The sequence below is a fragment of the Paramacrobiotus metropolitanus genome, unplaced genomic scaffold, assembly GCF_019649055.1.
Source record: "Paramacrobiotus metropolitanus isolate TYO unplaced genomic scaffold, Prichtersi_v1.0 Parri_scaffold0000034, whole genome shotgun sequence".
In the NCBI taxonomy this organism is placed as follows: domain Eukaryota; kingdom Metazoa; phylum Tardigrada; class Eutardigrada; order Parachela; family Macrobiotidae; genus Paramacrobiotus; species Paramacrobiotus metropolitanus.
The window spans coordinates 621,281-635,921 of NW_026570254.1; the positions used below are offsets into that span (position 1 = coordinate 621,281).

Genomic DNA, 14,641 nt, shown 5'->3' on the forward strand with positions numbered 1-14,641 from the left:
ACATTCTTTGTTATTATGATATGCAGCTAAAGTAAAAACGTTTTAATTACAGAAATTCGTGAGTTTTTTCGTAAATACAGGCAAATTCTTCCACATAATTTTTTACATACCATACATGCGCTCCCCCAAGAAACAAATTCAGAAGTTATACATAAGTTATGTTACATAAGTTATGTAACATAACGGGTATGCTTAAGCAAAACAACGACAAGAAAACAAGGCAGGCAAGTAAATAAAAGCAACCGCAACAATCAACATAAATCTGTAGGGACACTGAATTCTTTCAAGCAGGCCAATTATCATAAATCCTCAAGATAGGTACTCGTACTGTAAATACAATGTGTCTATACAATATGCGATGCGTAGTAATGTACACAATTCAAGAAATGTACACTCAAGGAAATAATTTCTTAAGTTTTTTCTATGAGTCTGACTACTTTGACAACTGGGGAATCCGGAACCACGAAAGGTTAACCAGGCGGAAGTGCGGTCTTCTGAGGTTAATATATATTCGACCATTATGGCGTCACTTCTCTAAACATAATCCTTTGTAACGTTTTGTGGATCTAACGTGAACGCTGATTTCCTTGCCGCACTGGCTTGGGATTAGCGCTGGCTGCCTCCAGTAAAGGCATGGCTCCAAAAAATGTTTTCATCAACAAAGCAAAGGCGGTAGCGCGTATTGCAGGGAATTTAGTATGCCAACCGTTTACTAAACAGCGGCTAAGCACGAAATCAGCCATTTCCACAAACTGCAATCCAAAAAGCTTGTGTTAAGGGAAGTGGGCCGGTACATAGTACCAAATTCGTGTACAGGCACGAAAACTTTCACTTTCGCGCACTCCCAAACACATTTTTGTTTCGGTTTGTGACATTCTATAGCCAGAAGATCTGTATACACTGGCGTGAAAACCGTTTGTGCGCGCAACATCCGGTTCGGGAGTTATGGCTGTTAGAAAATTCCAAAAAGTTTAAATGCGTTCAGGTGTACCAAAAGTCTCATTATGGACCGATCTCCCTCAAATTTTGCACGTAAATGCACATAACCACGAAGATCGTTTTTACACCGATCCACTGTTCTAGAATGTTTTTCAAATTTTAAAATGAATTTCAAAAATTTTAAAATTCATTTTAAAATTTGAAAAAAATCATGGAAGTCTGGATCGGTGTAAAAACGATCTTCATGCATTTATGCAAAATTTGAGAGGTATCAATCCATATCGAACTTTTGTTACCTAATGCATTAAACTTTGAAACCCTCTGACAATATAGCTCCCGAACCGATATTCTCCTTTCAGTGGCACTCTAAACAACTCTGGCTGTAGAATCATAAACCGAAACAAAAAATAATTTGGGAATAACGCGAAAAGAACAGTCTCGTCTATCTTATCTGGTATCAATAACTTCACCCACTTCTATGAGACTATTGGTACATTACTACATAGCACTGTGTTCATGTACAACCCCTGGAACTTTCGCTGTTGCGCACTCCCAAACACTTTTTTGCATTGCTTTATGGTATTTTGTAGCCAAAAAAATTGTGTACGTAGGTGTGAAATCCGTTTTCGCGCGCAACATCCGGTTGCGGAGTTATGAGGGCAACAAAATTCCAAAAAGTTTAAATGCATTCAGGTGTACCAAAAGTCTGATTATGGACCGATCTTCTTGAAATTTTGCTCGTAAATGCGCATAATCATGAAGATCGTTCTTACACCGATCCACTGTTCTAGCGTGTTTTTCAAATTTTAAAATAAATTTCGAAAATTTTAAAATTCATTTTAAAATTCGAAAAAATCGTGGAAGTCTGAATCCGTGTAAGAACGATCTTCATGGTTATGTGCATTTATACGCAAATTGAAAGGATCGGCCATGTTTTGGTACACCTGAATACGCTTTGAGCTTATTACCCTCAACTCTACAACCAGATGTTACGCTTGCCAAGTATTTCACACTACATCTCTAAATCTTTTGGCTTCAAAATACCATAAAACAATACAAAAAAAATGAATGAATGCAGTAACAAAAGGTCAAATAGATCTTTACGAATTTACAAGTTAAACTATGTTTGTACCGAGCCATGAAATTCAAATCTTGCAATTTGGTGCTAACAAACTCATTAATGATTTTTTCGGGTAGCACGGCATTGCTTGTTCATTCGTAATTTTTCGACAAATATTTCTTTAAATTTAGATTTTATGGTCACGGATTAACGATGTTCGGAATGGTCGCACTTACATATTTAACATGCATCCTTCCCACGTCCGTGAGAGTTTGGATTACTCGCTGGAAAAACACTACTGACGCAACCCCTTTGACCGATCCACTGCCATCGTCCAAATCGACCCATGCCTGAAATCCCACCGCCAGAGCAGCAATGGCCGAAGGATGGACATAAGCGCATACGATTTCATCTGCCAAAAAAGCCATTTAAAATTGCTGCATGAGATTTACAGTTAAATATCTTTACATTCTGTCTTGAGAAACCCTGAACGAAATACTTTATATTCGTGGTTAATTAACGCAGCTTACACATCGCAATATAGTGCACCAATAATAAAAGCCAAACGAAATACTAATATTTTCTCATTCATAGGGCTTGCTTACTCCAGCTTGAGGATTAAGATCATAAATATTTCAGAAATTTATGCGAAAAGCAGGTGGCGAGCAAACAGACCGGGTATGGTAAGCTCGGCTGACTAGGAAAGTAATTAAGCAATACTACGCTCTGATCCAGTTCGCATCTCAGGTCAATAACTGAACATATTTCTCCATTTAGCTCAGCAAAATGAATGAATCAACACGGGTTACGAACGGGACCTTATTGAATTACCATAATGAATAGCTTACAAACTCGTCACACTTTCTTAACTCTGTCCTCCTTATTAGCCGCTCCGGCGTCACCTGCAGGATGCAGTCTGCTTGTCTACGTTCGTGGCCTTCTTCTACACATGCGTACTCATGATTCATGCTTGTACTCAGATATTGTACTACGGACGATAATTGCAATTCTGTACCGTAAACGGATTATGGTCTGCTCTCCGTCCTAATAAGGGAAGCAAACAGCCAAAAAATTTTCATGGTTTATTTCTCGGCTCTACCATAATCATAAGATAGGCATAAGGCAAGTCACTAGGCTCTGAGCTCCTTTAAAAACTTAAATTCAATCAACTACTCGAAAACAAAGCCTTGCTAAATAAAAACATGGTATGTATTTTATGCATACGAATCTATCAAAAACACTTGTGGACAGACGAGTGGTCACTGCTAGCACTGCAGGTCATAAATGAATCGTACGATCCACAAAGATGTTCTTCGCTGCATAGCACAAATTCCCGGTTCAACAGAACGCATAGAGTTCACTTATATTAATTATTCATAAAATCTTCGAAAGGTGCGGCATCTGCACTGCAAAATGCAGATCACAAACATCTAATTACCGCCTAATGAGGCATTTTTGCTGTTTATGCGCCAACTGACCTAAAATGGCAGGCATTAAAGGGCGATGACTGCTGGATGTCAGATGACACTTTGTGCACTGACGCGTAGACAGTTCCATATGTAGTGCATCATACGCCCCAAGAGAAACTGCTCTTTTTGCGCAAAACACCTTGCGAAACAAAAGTGATGACTTCTGGCAGAGCACGCGTTTATCTCGAGTAATCTGTCGCTATTGCACGCTTAGGTTTATTAAGGACGTCTTTCCATTTGCACGCGAAAAAATGCCAACTCGCACGGGTGAATATCGACAGAGGACATAAGTAATGTCATGCAACGTGATTTAAGTGACGGCACGAAAAGAAACCTCAGTCAGGTCAACCTGGTATGGACGTTTTATAATTTTTATAGCAGAATTTAGTATAGTAATTTATTATAGTAAATTAAGTAATTATGGTAAAAAAAAATATTATAAAACAGTCTTTGTAATTTATGTATATATGTATGACTGAGGTTTCTTTTCGTGCCGTCACTTAAATCACTATTTGTATATTTATGTCCATACGAGGTTGAGCTGATTGAGGTGTCCATACGAGGTTTGATATAGAGGACATTACACTACAAAGTTAGATCGTACCCTCGTTTTCGTTAGTAATAAGTTGTAAGTGACCTCTATATGAACGCTTTCATTCAAAAATTATTTTCTGGGTGCGTCAGAATTTTTCACTGGTTTGCAAAGCATTTTGCCAACAAACTCACTCACTGCCGGCTTTCTAGCCAGCTACGCTGATCAAGCATGAAACCCGTCGTTCCGTAAAAATTAAAAGCGTTCATCTATCAGTTCTATATGCAGCAGAGCTCTTAACTATCAAGACATAACTATCACAATCTGTCTGGATTACAGTAGAAGCCACACAAAATTTGCGGGTCCTGGTCTGGCGGACATGCAGCATATGCATTAGTCACGACAAGCAATAGATTACGATAATCAACAATTTCCTTCAGGCTGCAAACGTGCCGCCCGTGAGAAATGGAAACCGGAAGATGGAAACAGAAAGTTATGGTCAATTATCCGCACCCCTAACTCACTTGGCTGGAAAAATTCAGAACTATTACAAGCCATCGATCCTAAAGTAATAATCGTGCGGTTTACACCAGAATAAACAGTATCATATAACACTGATGGTCCAATGAAGCTGCCAGTTCAAACAGCGGTGGCCTGTGTTACACGGTACATTCATGATAGGACAATCATCAAAATTCGGAATAAACCGTACATGTGCTTCAGTTCATGATCCCACTAGATTCTCTTTTAATAACTTACATTAACATTAATGGTATTTGATAACAATTTTGATTTGAAAAACTTTTTCTCGTAATTCGCTAAGTAACCCTTACCAAGCACAAACATGGTCGAAACCGATAGCACATGGCTGTGCAAAGCCTCATCCGATCCTAATTGCACAGCTTCCAGGAAATGCGGGACAAACGAAGCCGGTGTCCAGTCTATAACTTCCCAATCCGTAACCTGGAGAATTAGTTTCATCGCCACCTAAAAAAGAATCTACTAAAATATATTCCAAAATCTACAGATAACATTCATTCTCAAATCACAATGCTGCAACGCTTATACCGTACTGTACCGTACACAAATTTTACAGCGAATACATATTTTCAAATCACTTTTCCTCTTGTAATAATTAGTTCTGCAAATGATCTACAAACTGGTATGATTTCGTAGTTGTGGCGACTAAGGTAAGTTTTCTTCGTCTGCTCACGAATGCGTCTACAGATCTGCTTATATTACCGGCGATTAATCAAAATACAGCAATTTGTTTTTGGAAATCGGTGTGCCATTACTAATCATAAACTAGATCTTTCAGTACTCGTTAATGTTATAGTACCTGCGAAAAGACGTACTACTGTAATAACTTGTAGTAAGGAGTTATTTACTGAAGATGGAGGCTTCTCGATCTACCGGCACTCCCTTCTTAGCAAATCTTTTAATACTGATTTAAATCATAATCGTTAACGATTTTAACTTCCCGCAAGATGCGGCAGGTGTGATGCGCTTCAGAGCGGATCGTAATCGTATGCTTGCAATATAGCTGTTCCACTCGTGCTCGCACTTCGTATTCTTGACGTTCTTGACAACTGTAATAATACGCTGCAAAGCGGAAGAAAGCGACCCCCTGCTCGGCAGTCATTCTCCACATTTACGCTGTATACATCAATAGCCAGTCGATATACTTCCTTATTCATTTCAAAACTTTTCAAATATTCTACGCACACTCCATTCAGAGGGAATTTTCAAGGGAAGATTAGGAGGCCCGGGCGGACGCGCCCCCTCTTTCAGCGCGGATAGATCATTATAAGCCTGGGCTTGTGCCACACAAGCCCGCATTCTATGCCGTCGCCTTTCATAATATTCATTTTTAAGGTTGGTCAATCGACGCAGGAAGGAGTAATGTAGTATGACAAACACGGACTTGTAGGTAAATGGATTTTCGAGCGATTTTAAAATTATAGCCCCCTACAAAGCCTCTTGGAGCCGACAGCCACCTGTCTGCCTTTTCCCCACTTCTTAAACCGACTGATGAATAAATATAGACCTAATAAACTTCTTACAGAACTAATGCATCGTATCAATTGGATACAATACATTGTCATCCAGCCCAGCGTAAACATAGCTCGCATTCTTCGTCTTCAATTTCAATAAGCTATCGAAAGCATGCCAAACTGTAACAGAATATAAAATACTTAAATAATTACTTATGTGTACAGTGTAAATACAGTACAAACATCAATAACTGCTACTTACAGCATCACCATTAACATTTACAATCACGCAGATTCGCGCTAAAGTTTACGCTACAGTATCAACTGAAAATAAAAGTTAACAGTACTTTACTCATTAAAGAAATTAATCGAAGCAGAAGGATGCATGATGCAGGAAACGGAAGAAATTCATCTAACCTTCGACAACAAACAAGAAGCCTTAATTCTCTGATCACTGGATTTCGGTCGTAAAAAATCTATAGTTGATTCGTTTTCTAAGCATTGAAATATCTATAGTTGATTCGTTTTCTACGCATTTTACTAATGCAACAACGATGACCAACCTGTCAGCTTACATGACTGATGGAGATATACTGTACGCAACTACAATACTCAAACGCGGTACAGACAACCTGCACTGAATTTACACCCACCTATCTGTACACGGGTAACTCATACAGTTTATATTATATACGAGTTTATAGTCCTATTTCAAAAATATTAAAGTGTTCTTAAATTTTACCGGTGTACAGTCATTTTACCTGTGTACTGTACCTCTGCGGTCATCTTCATAACATCTCATCGTTACTGTATCTGGTATCAGTCTGTATTTACATATCAGTATTCTACGCAAACCAACCTGAATTTCTTCGTGTCGTCGAGGGACACCGTCTAAAGGTGATTCGTACACTTTACGCAGCGTATACTCCGGCGCATCGTCAGCCATTTGCTCGGCAATGGTAACGGCACCATCAAACAGAAACTCTAATGGAGCTTTATCCAGACTGCCATTGTAAACCTGCCGATAACGCTTGATAAATCTGTCCATCAGGGATATGGCTAACTGGAGGGATGATTGGGAAAAGTTGTGTTTAATGTAGACCTGTCAAAAAATTTGAGCTGTTGCCCAACGCCAGAACGCCGTAGTGCACCTTAAGTATAGAAGTATGTCAACTTACACCCATAGCATGGATCCAGTTGTTGCGACGCACGCTAATCTTCGCTCCCCAGCTCTCCAGATTCAGGGGTATGCCCTGCTCCTCCAGTTTCCGCATCAGAGCACGACTTCCGTGCAGATTCTCATCGGGCGCCGTGTAGGCGATACGCGACTGCTTCGGGGACACCGCGCCAATGGACCCGGTGGACTCATTGCTCAGTGGACTGGCTTCCATCACCTGGAAGATGACAACGATACTATCGCTTTAAGCCTGTTGCGCAACATACGTCTGTCTCGTCTCTCTTCAGTTTGTCAGGTTGCTTGTTTACCTCGCTGCAATACAGCACCGTGCTATCCGAATCGCTGTCGCTGTCCGACATTTTGAAAAGATTCCAGAAAGAAGCTTGTGGCTAACAACTGTAAATCAAATAACTTTCCGAAAATTTCTCGTAGTGAAATCGGAATACAGCTGGGCAGCTAACTAATTGTAAGTAAGGAAGAGCATTTTGTCTAGCTGCTTTAATAACGTATTGGCCGAAATGACTTCAAGACGAAGCAACAAGTTGACTGTAGCGTTGGGAGGAGCTACACCTGTGTGGCCCTAGCAGGCATATTTAGCCGCATGTGCACTGCTATTCGTTGGCGGAACTACACACTTTTATTCAGTATCCATCCCATATCAGTGAAGCCACCACTGATATCAACAGCGGTAGCGTCGCATGCTCTGTTAAACGTACTGCAACTTCAATTCAAACCATACGTGTACCAAGGCTTGTACTTTAACAGTCACTTTTTCCATTGCTCTGCTAGCCCAAAAATGGGCTAATAAAAGCGGTTTCTGGACTGGGAGAATTGGCTCACACTTAAGAAGAGGAAAAATCGCAAGACAAAACTGTCCGAATGACATCGCGAAATTATACTAAGAGTTCTATTCCATAATATGCGTATGATACTGTAATTATCACGCGCGCAATCGATCATTTGAAATTTTCTATTGTGTAAGTCGCGTTATTGCCAGGAAATTGATCTCTGTAACAAACCAAAAATTGTTTTCATGAAAGGCAAATAACACAGAGGATTTAACTGCCGGCTTAGCTTGATTGTTTCGGCTAAATCGAAAGGTCATGCTAACAGTTGTTGTGGAAATTTTGTAAACTCATGGCCAAAGAATCCCGCGCAGAAGCGAATTCGATCAAATTCAAATCCAAATCTCCTCACTGGTCAGAACGTTAACTGAAAGCGACTAGCACGCAACTGCTTTGATTTAATCAGAAATCAAAATCAAATCTGGTTCAATCGAACCCACAGCCGAATGCATGGAAACTGGCAGGAAATAGTTACTATAATTTACGAGTGCATTTTTCTACTAGCAGCAATAATGCACCACTTAACGATTTGCGTCAAACATTAACCGAAAGTTCAATGCATGTACAGTGACAATGCAAACAAATACCGCTCTGTGATTATTATGCAACTGGAGTGTACGGTATAATAACATATAGTGTAAAACTAAGCAAATGTATATGTGGGCATATGTAAACACAACATATAAACAGAAGAGACATCATAAAAAATGAAATAACTATACAACGGTACTTACTAATCCATATACATCTTAATCGATTTGCTACTGCTAAACGAAGCGCCGCGCTGGACACAGTGATTTGTAATCCAGTCGTGGTCAAAACGGTGCCCAAAAGACTATTTCGCGAAAATATGACAAACAAAAGCCTGGAAGCACAGAGACAACAAAAGATATGATAGGCAAATATGTCAACAATAAACGAACAACACTACCCGCAGCTACCAAAAAAGTAAAATCGCTATTCGTACATGGTAATTAAATTCACTGTAACTGATTGAGATTTCGTCCTTCGAAGCGCTGCCTGTCTTCAGCGCGCTGGAAAATAACCTTGTTGAAAGTCGTTACTTTTAAGGCGATCGCAGTCGCTGTACAGCCAAGCATCGAAATCTGCAATACAAATACGGTAATTTACAACGAAAGCAAAAAGAACTGTCTGTATAGTCATGAATCGATCACACCGGCAAACTAATATCAATACGAGTAAATTAGCAAGCGTAAAAAAGGTGCAAGCACCTTTGATAATAGATTCTACGGTGAGAACAAAACGTCTGATCGTGTACTTTACCAAAATGAACGCGCTTCGATTTTTTCACCGGGACTAGAGGAAAGTGCTTCTCTCCCAGTTGTTTGTATCTCGGAATTTCCAGTCTGGGGGGACGGCGTCCATAGAAGTTGGGCAAGGGACGGCTCTTGGCGCGCTGATCCAGGCTTTTCTCAATTTTTTCGGCGGCTTCTTTCACGTCTTCACAAAGATCTTCTAACAATATTCCGGTCATCTCCATCTCTGCAACAGCCAAACAGCACATACATATACAAATAACGTTGACAATATCAAAATCAGAATTAATTTTGTGATTTGTGACTATAATTATTTATTACACAGTTGTCAATTATAAACTAATATTTATTCCTATCACAAGCAATTATCAAGAGTTCAGGTTAACTGCAAACTGTTTGCAATAATTGCAATGCATTGAATGCACAGTAATCGTACTGGAGTCACAATAATTTATCAGTCTGCGCTTACGATGTGTGTTGGTGTCGCGCAAATACCACTGCGAATGCGGCGGATGTTTTTTGCTGCAGCCAAGCCACGGCTCAGCTCCACACAAGTCCTCCTTAACCGCTGCCGCTTCCTCCGCACTCCAGCGACGAATGGACACACTGCGGAAGTCATGCTCGTAGTAGTAGGCCGCTGGCCAGCCGTGTGCGAAACGGTACTTCAGCAAGAGAAATGTGGCGCAGAGCGGATAATGTTCTGCGGCCAATTCCCGGCGAAAATTGTGGTGTTTCTCATTGATCTCGCAATCGTCAATCGTTACATCATGAGTCTGTAATGATTATCATAAACAGCTAACACACACCGCGCAATGGCTATTGATATGTAGCCTAATGTGGATAGAATGCGATGCAGTAGTAGACATATTTGTGTAAGCGGTCAGTTTTTGTTACAAATAATCAGCGCCCTTACCCTCTTGCAGTGGCCGAGATGTGCTTCTGCTCGCCGAATTCCAACTTTATGATGTGGTATCACTGGACACTACACAACACTTTGGTATGAAGTTTCTACACATTCAGGTTTTTTAAGGAAGTCAAAGCACAACGATTATTAACATCTGTAACAGAGTACTGTTAATTTTTTATTGCAGTCATGTAGTCAATACTTATTTGATTTCAATTACTGTACTTAATTTTATTTGATTTAATTACTTAATTAACCAGTAAGTGGTCGAAGGCCGCGGCAATTCAATGTTATTCTCCCACCTGAATTAGATCTCTGGTAGGATACGCTTTGTTGTCCGTTAGTCCAATCTGAAATTACAAATTTTAACGTGAAAAGTGAAAAGACTTGCACACAATTCTAACTGTACAATATTAATATATATATATAAACTATATCTGTAGACTGTATGCATAAAGCTTCATGATGAATGACAAGTCGTTCGCAGCCACGTACAGCAGTCCCAGAAACGAGCTATGAGCAATGCAATACAAAAACAGTAAACAAATGACCAGGTTATCATTGTATCAAGGCTTACATTTGCATGCCGATCGAAGAAATCCTTGTTAACTTTGGCTTCCTTGACTTTTCCATATCGGGAAACCTGGTTCGCTTTATAAGCATAGCTTTCTCGCAAAGCTTTCATTCGTTCTTTGATTTTCGGGATTTTGTCTTCCGACATTTTTCACTCGAGGATCACTAGACCGCAAGAAACAAAACCTTCATTTCAAAGCAAAAACACTACAGATACAAAACCCGGAAGTACAGCATTCAAAAATTAACTAATTAATTAATTAATTTACGAAAATAGCCTTAAATTTCAGCAAGTTTTGATCATACATGGTAGATTACTTACTATACAATTGTACAGACTTCCGATCTGTAACTACTTAACAGTAAAAGTCTGTAACTACTGTCTGCACAGATCTAGATAGACAAGACAGGCTAGTGTGCTTTCCTTTCAAAAATTCTTGTAACAGGAAATGCTAGTCGCTAGAATTCCTGACGAGCTTCCTTAAATCAAAATAAGATTGGGAACAGTCCAGCTATACTCACAAACATCCAAAGACGAAGTTCCCAGATGGTCACAGCCAGGCAAAAATGATTTCAAGCGGCGTTTTTGTTAGTACTATCCAGGCTATTTTAAGGTTTAAACTAAGAGGAAAGATTGTTGTGCTTTTGATGGTCAATGATGGATAACACAAAACTGATATTCACAAGCCGCCAGGAGTTCCGATTGTCTCGAACATGTCCGATTCACTTCCAATTCCAAAACTGCTGACAAGACACGATCATTCATGCCATGTCTCGTCGATCTCTTGTCACTCTCGAGCAATTAAAAATTAAGTACTAGCGGTGGTTGCGAACCACATTATTTCACGAGCGCGAGCGTCCGTACCACTGGGAAGTGGTATTGGGATTGTGGAACTGGAAAGCGTGACGTATCTGTACGCTCTTCGTGGCGTCAGACAAATTTTATGCTCTTGACGAAGACTTTTTTATTCTTACATTCAGTTCACACAATGATTTCACAGTAACTTCAAACACGATCACATTAAGCATCAGTCGACAAAGGCGGCCTAATCACAGAGAAAATTTGGTCTAAATTTGAAGACTTATTGCAGCACCTCGCGCTTCGCGCTCGGTGCAAAAAATTAAGTACGAGTATCTAAGTTTGCGCACAGTGGCATAATCGTAACTAGCGGTGGTTGCGAACCACACTATTGCACGAGCGCCGATACCACTGGGAAATGGTATTGGGGTTGTGTAATTGGAAAAGCGTGACGTACGATCTTAGTCACTGTTCATCGACGACCACGTTCTATCATCCGAATCCGGTGTACAGCAGGGGGATCCATTGGGACCGCTACTATTTTGCCTCGCATTGCAATCAGTTATTGCCTCCCTGGATACCGAGCTAAACGCTTGGTACCTTGACGATGGGACGTTGGGCGGGCTTCCTAGTAGTGTACTTGAGAATTTTGACCGCGTCATCGAAAGAGCACGGGCGACTGGCCTGGAAATTAACGTCGGAAAGTGCGAATTATACGTTGCAGGCGGTTCTGAGATTACAGCAAGAGGCAATTACCAATTTTCTTTCAAGGCATCCGGGAATCCGCGTCATGTGCAGCACTAATTTAACGCTTCTAGGAGCCCCTGTGCTGGACGACGCGATTGCCCCTGTATTTGCCGAGAAAGCGAAGTCGCTGACCGCGGTATGCGAAAGAATGAAATTGCTTCCCGTCACCACGCCTTATTCCTTTTAAGGCACTGTCTCGGAGCACCGAAAATCATTTACATGTTGCGGTGTTGCAACGCCTGGAAATATCCTGAGCAATTGTACCAAATCGATGAAGTATTGCGGTCTTGTTTCCAGCTTCTATGTAATGTCCGGACAAATCACGATGATTATCCCAGTTGGCGGCAAGCAAGTCTCCCGGTTAGCAGAGGAGGCATTGGTCTACGTCGATCGGAGGAATTAGCACTCCCAGCCTTCCTGGCTTCGATTCACTCCGTCGGCGACCTGGTGTCTTTGTTGCTTCCCAGTCGAGAGACTTCAGACATTACCGTTGCTCTAGAAATGTGGAAGGCAAAGCCCGTTTAACAGAACTGCCCGTTCCAGAATTCCGCAATTCCCAGAAGGCATGGGATTTGCCATTGTGTAATGTATCTCTGGCTGCCCTGCTAGAAGTATACCGGGATGATGAAATTAATAAGGCGCGTCTGCTTGCCCAGTCGAGACCAGAAGCCGGCATTTGGCTCAACGCGTTGCCTTCCGCCCATATAGGTAACCTCCTCGATGACGATACTCTGAAAATCTCAGTAGGCCTCAGACTCGGCGCCAGGATTTGTGAACCTCACAACTGCACGAAATGTTTAAAGCCGGTCGACGGATACGCTCATCATGGTCTTTCCTGTACCTTCTCCGCCGGCAGACACCCAAGACATGGTGGCCTTAACAGTATCGTATGTCGGGCTTTTGTATCAGCCGGAATCCCAGCTAAACTTGAACCCCGAGGCACTTCCCACACCAACGAACGACGCCCCGATGGCTGCACAACGTTCGCCTGGCAGCGAGGAATGTGCTTGGCATGGGATGTCACCTGCGTGGATACTGTTGCCGCTTCCCACATCAAATCTACTTCGGCAATTGCGGGATCGGCCGCGTTGCAGGCTGAAGAGAAGAAGTCTAGGTTCTATTCTTATTTAAACGGCCGCTATATATTCACACCTATCGCTTTTGAAACTATGGGCCCGTGGGGACCAGCGGCCATTGCCATCATAAAAGAACTGGGGAAAAGATTACGTTCTCATTCAGGAGAAGCCCGCTCGCACGAATTTCTTCGACAACGTTTGTCCATAGAGATACAGCGTGGTAATGCGGTTTCTGTTTTGGGCACGGTGGAGAAAGCCGAAATGTTTAACGAGCTGTTGTTTTTGTAACTGTTTCTCTAACACGTGTTTAAGTGATGGTTTGAAATAAAATGCGACCCGGCGTCAGACAAATTTTATGCTCTTGACGAAGACTTATTGCAGCACCTCGCGCTTCGCGCTCGGTGCAAAATATGATACTGTAGCGATAGTATTTGTACGAACGATAAGACCGCCCAGTTATGATTCATTCCATCGCGTTATGAATTAATGTGTCCACTTTACCGGCTAGTTTCCCTTCTCATGACTTTCTAGAATTCAGTCTTGTGCTCAGCTTGCTACAGCTTGCATCTACTTGATTGTTTCTCTTGCTGAAACCTTGCTTACAAACTTGCTGTGTTCTTGATTCCCTTGTCATTAAACATGCCTTGAGTTACGTTGTTGCTTTTGACCGCTTGGGATGAACTAGCGTCATCCCAATCGGAGCCACCTGTGTAATTGCGTTACATCTGTAAGAGCGTCCTCGGCCAGCATCGTTGCCGGCCGTGCCACCTTTCACACCAACAGCCGTTTAATCGTGGTAAAGGCTGATCGCCACCCCACTAGAACAGTAGCCAGATAGGCCACTGTTACAATACAGTACTTTACCCTACGTACAGTATGTAACAGCTGTCCACTGTTTACTTTATTTAGCCGCAACCCAATCACGATCCGAGAATATTTATATTTCGTTAGCAAAAGCCATTTTTGATTAACAGATATCGATCAAAGCTGTGTGCATAATGACATTGCATTGTATCAGCTTGGCTGTCGGTTAAGCTTTGGCTTAAGTTAAGTTTAAGTTAAGTTTTCTTAAGTCAAGTTCGGTAAAGTTTTCTGCATTGTGTCAGTCGGCAATGTTTTGGCTTTTTCGAGTTTTTCCCCAAGAATAAATCTACCACTTTCTTCGCTGTTCGTAAATGGTGTGCAAAGGTCGTCAGCCTGCGTCTCCGACTGGTGGAGATGTGATACATGATTCAGCACGACATCATGG

General features: G+C 41.4%; 2 protein-coding genes across 4 annotated transcripts; both read right to left on the reverse strand.

Moving 5' to 3' along the window:
• Positions 1–68: 68 nt before the first annotated feature.
• LOC129589381 (uncharacterized) lies at positions 69–7,685 on the reverse strand. The gene is made up of 6 exons (XM_055484123.1): positions 7,480–7,685; positions 7,173–7,388; positions 6,854–7,096; positions 4,834–4,987; positions 2,236–2,411; positions 69–752 (listed from the first exon to the last, which is right to left on the reverse strand). Exons 1-6 carry the CDS (start codon positions 7,528–7,530, stop codon positions 567–569), a joined length of 1,026 nt encoding a protein of 341 aa, XP_055340098.1. The 5' UTR covers positions 7,531–7,685; the 3' UTR covers positions 69–566.
• Positions 7,686–8,475: 790 nt separating this feature from the next.
• Positions 8,476–11,546, reverse strand: LOC129589392 (uncharacterized). Of its 3 annotated transcripts, XR_008690587.1 has the most exons (8): positions 11,293–11,546; positions 10,775–10,935; positions 10,500–10,547; positions 10,207–10,275; positions 9,763–10,066; positions 9,301–9,519; positions 8,984–9,122; positions 8,476–8,881 (listed from the first exon to the last, which is right to left on the reverse strand). XR_008690587.1 is itself a non-coding variant. In XM_055484145.1 (7 exons), the coding sequence occupies exons 2-7, from the start codon at positions 10,916–10,918 to the stop codon at positions 9,043–9,045; spliced, it is 864 nt and encodes a 287-aa protein (XP_055340120.1). In that variant the 5' UTR covers positions 10,919–10,935; positions 11,293–11,546; the 3' UTR covers positions 8,476–9,042. The 3 variants fall into 3 exon arrangements, 2 of the variants coding, with proteins under 2 accessions (XP_055340120.1, XP_055340121.1); XM_055484145.1 differs by having other exon boundaries at positions 8,476–9,122; XM_055484146.1 differs by lacking the exon at positions 11,293–11,546 and adding an exon at positions 11,093–11,233 and having other exon boundaries at positions 8,476–9,122.
• Positions 11,547–14,641: the final 3,095 nt, after the last annotated feature.

Excerpts from the sequence above, each read along its gene's own strand:
- LOC129589381 (XM_055484123.1), bottom strand. The coding sequence starts at position 7,530 with ATGTCGGACAGCGACAGCGATTCGGATAGCACGGTGCTGTATTGCAGC. Across the intron at positions 7,097-7,172 it reads ACTGGATCCATGCTATGGGT|GTCTACATTAAACACAACTT; the intron begins GTAAGTTGACAT and ends ATTTTTTGACAG. Across the intron at positions 753-2,235 it reads GAAGGATGCATGTTAAATAT|TTTGTGGAAATGGCTGATTT; the intron begins GTAAGTGCGACC and ends TTTGGATTGCAG.
- LOC129589392 (XM_055484145.1), bottom strand. The coding sequence starts at position 10,918 with ATGTCGGAAGACAAAATCCCGAAAATCAAAGAACGAATGAAAGCTTTG. Across the intron at positions 10,548-10,774 it reads TCTTCGATCGGCATGCAAAT|ATTGGACTAACGGACAACAA; the intron begins GTAAGCCTTGAT and ends TTGTAATTTCAG. Across the intron at positions 10,067-10,206 it reads ATCTCGGCCACTGCAAGAGG|ACTCATGATGTAACGATTGA; the intron begins GTAAGGGCGCTG and ends TAATCATTACAG.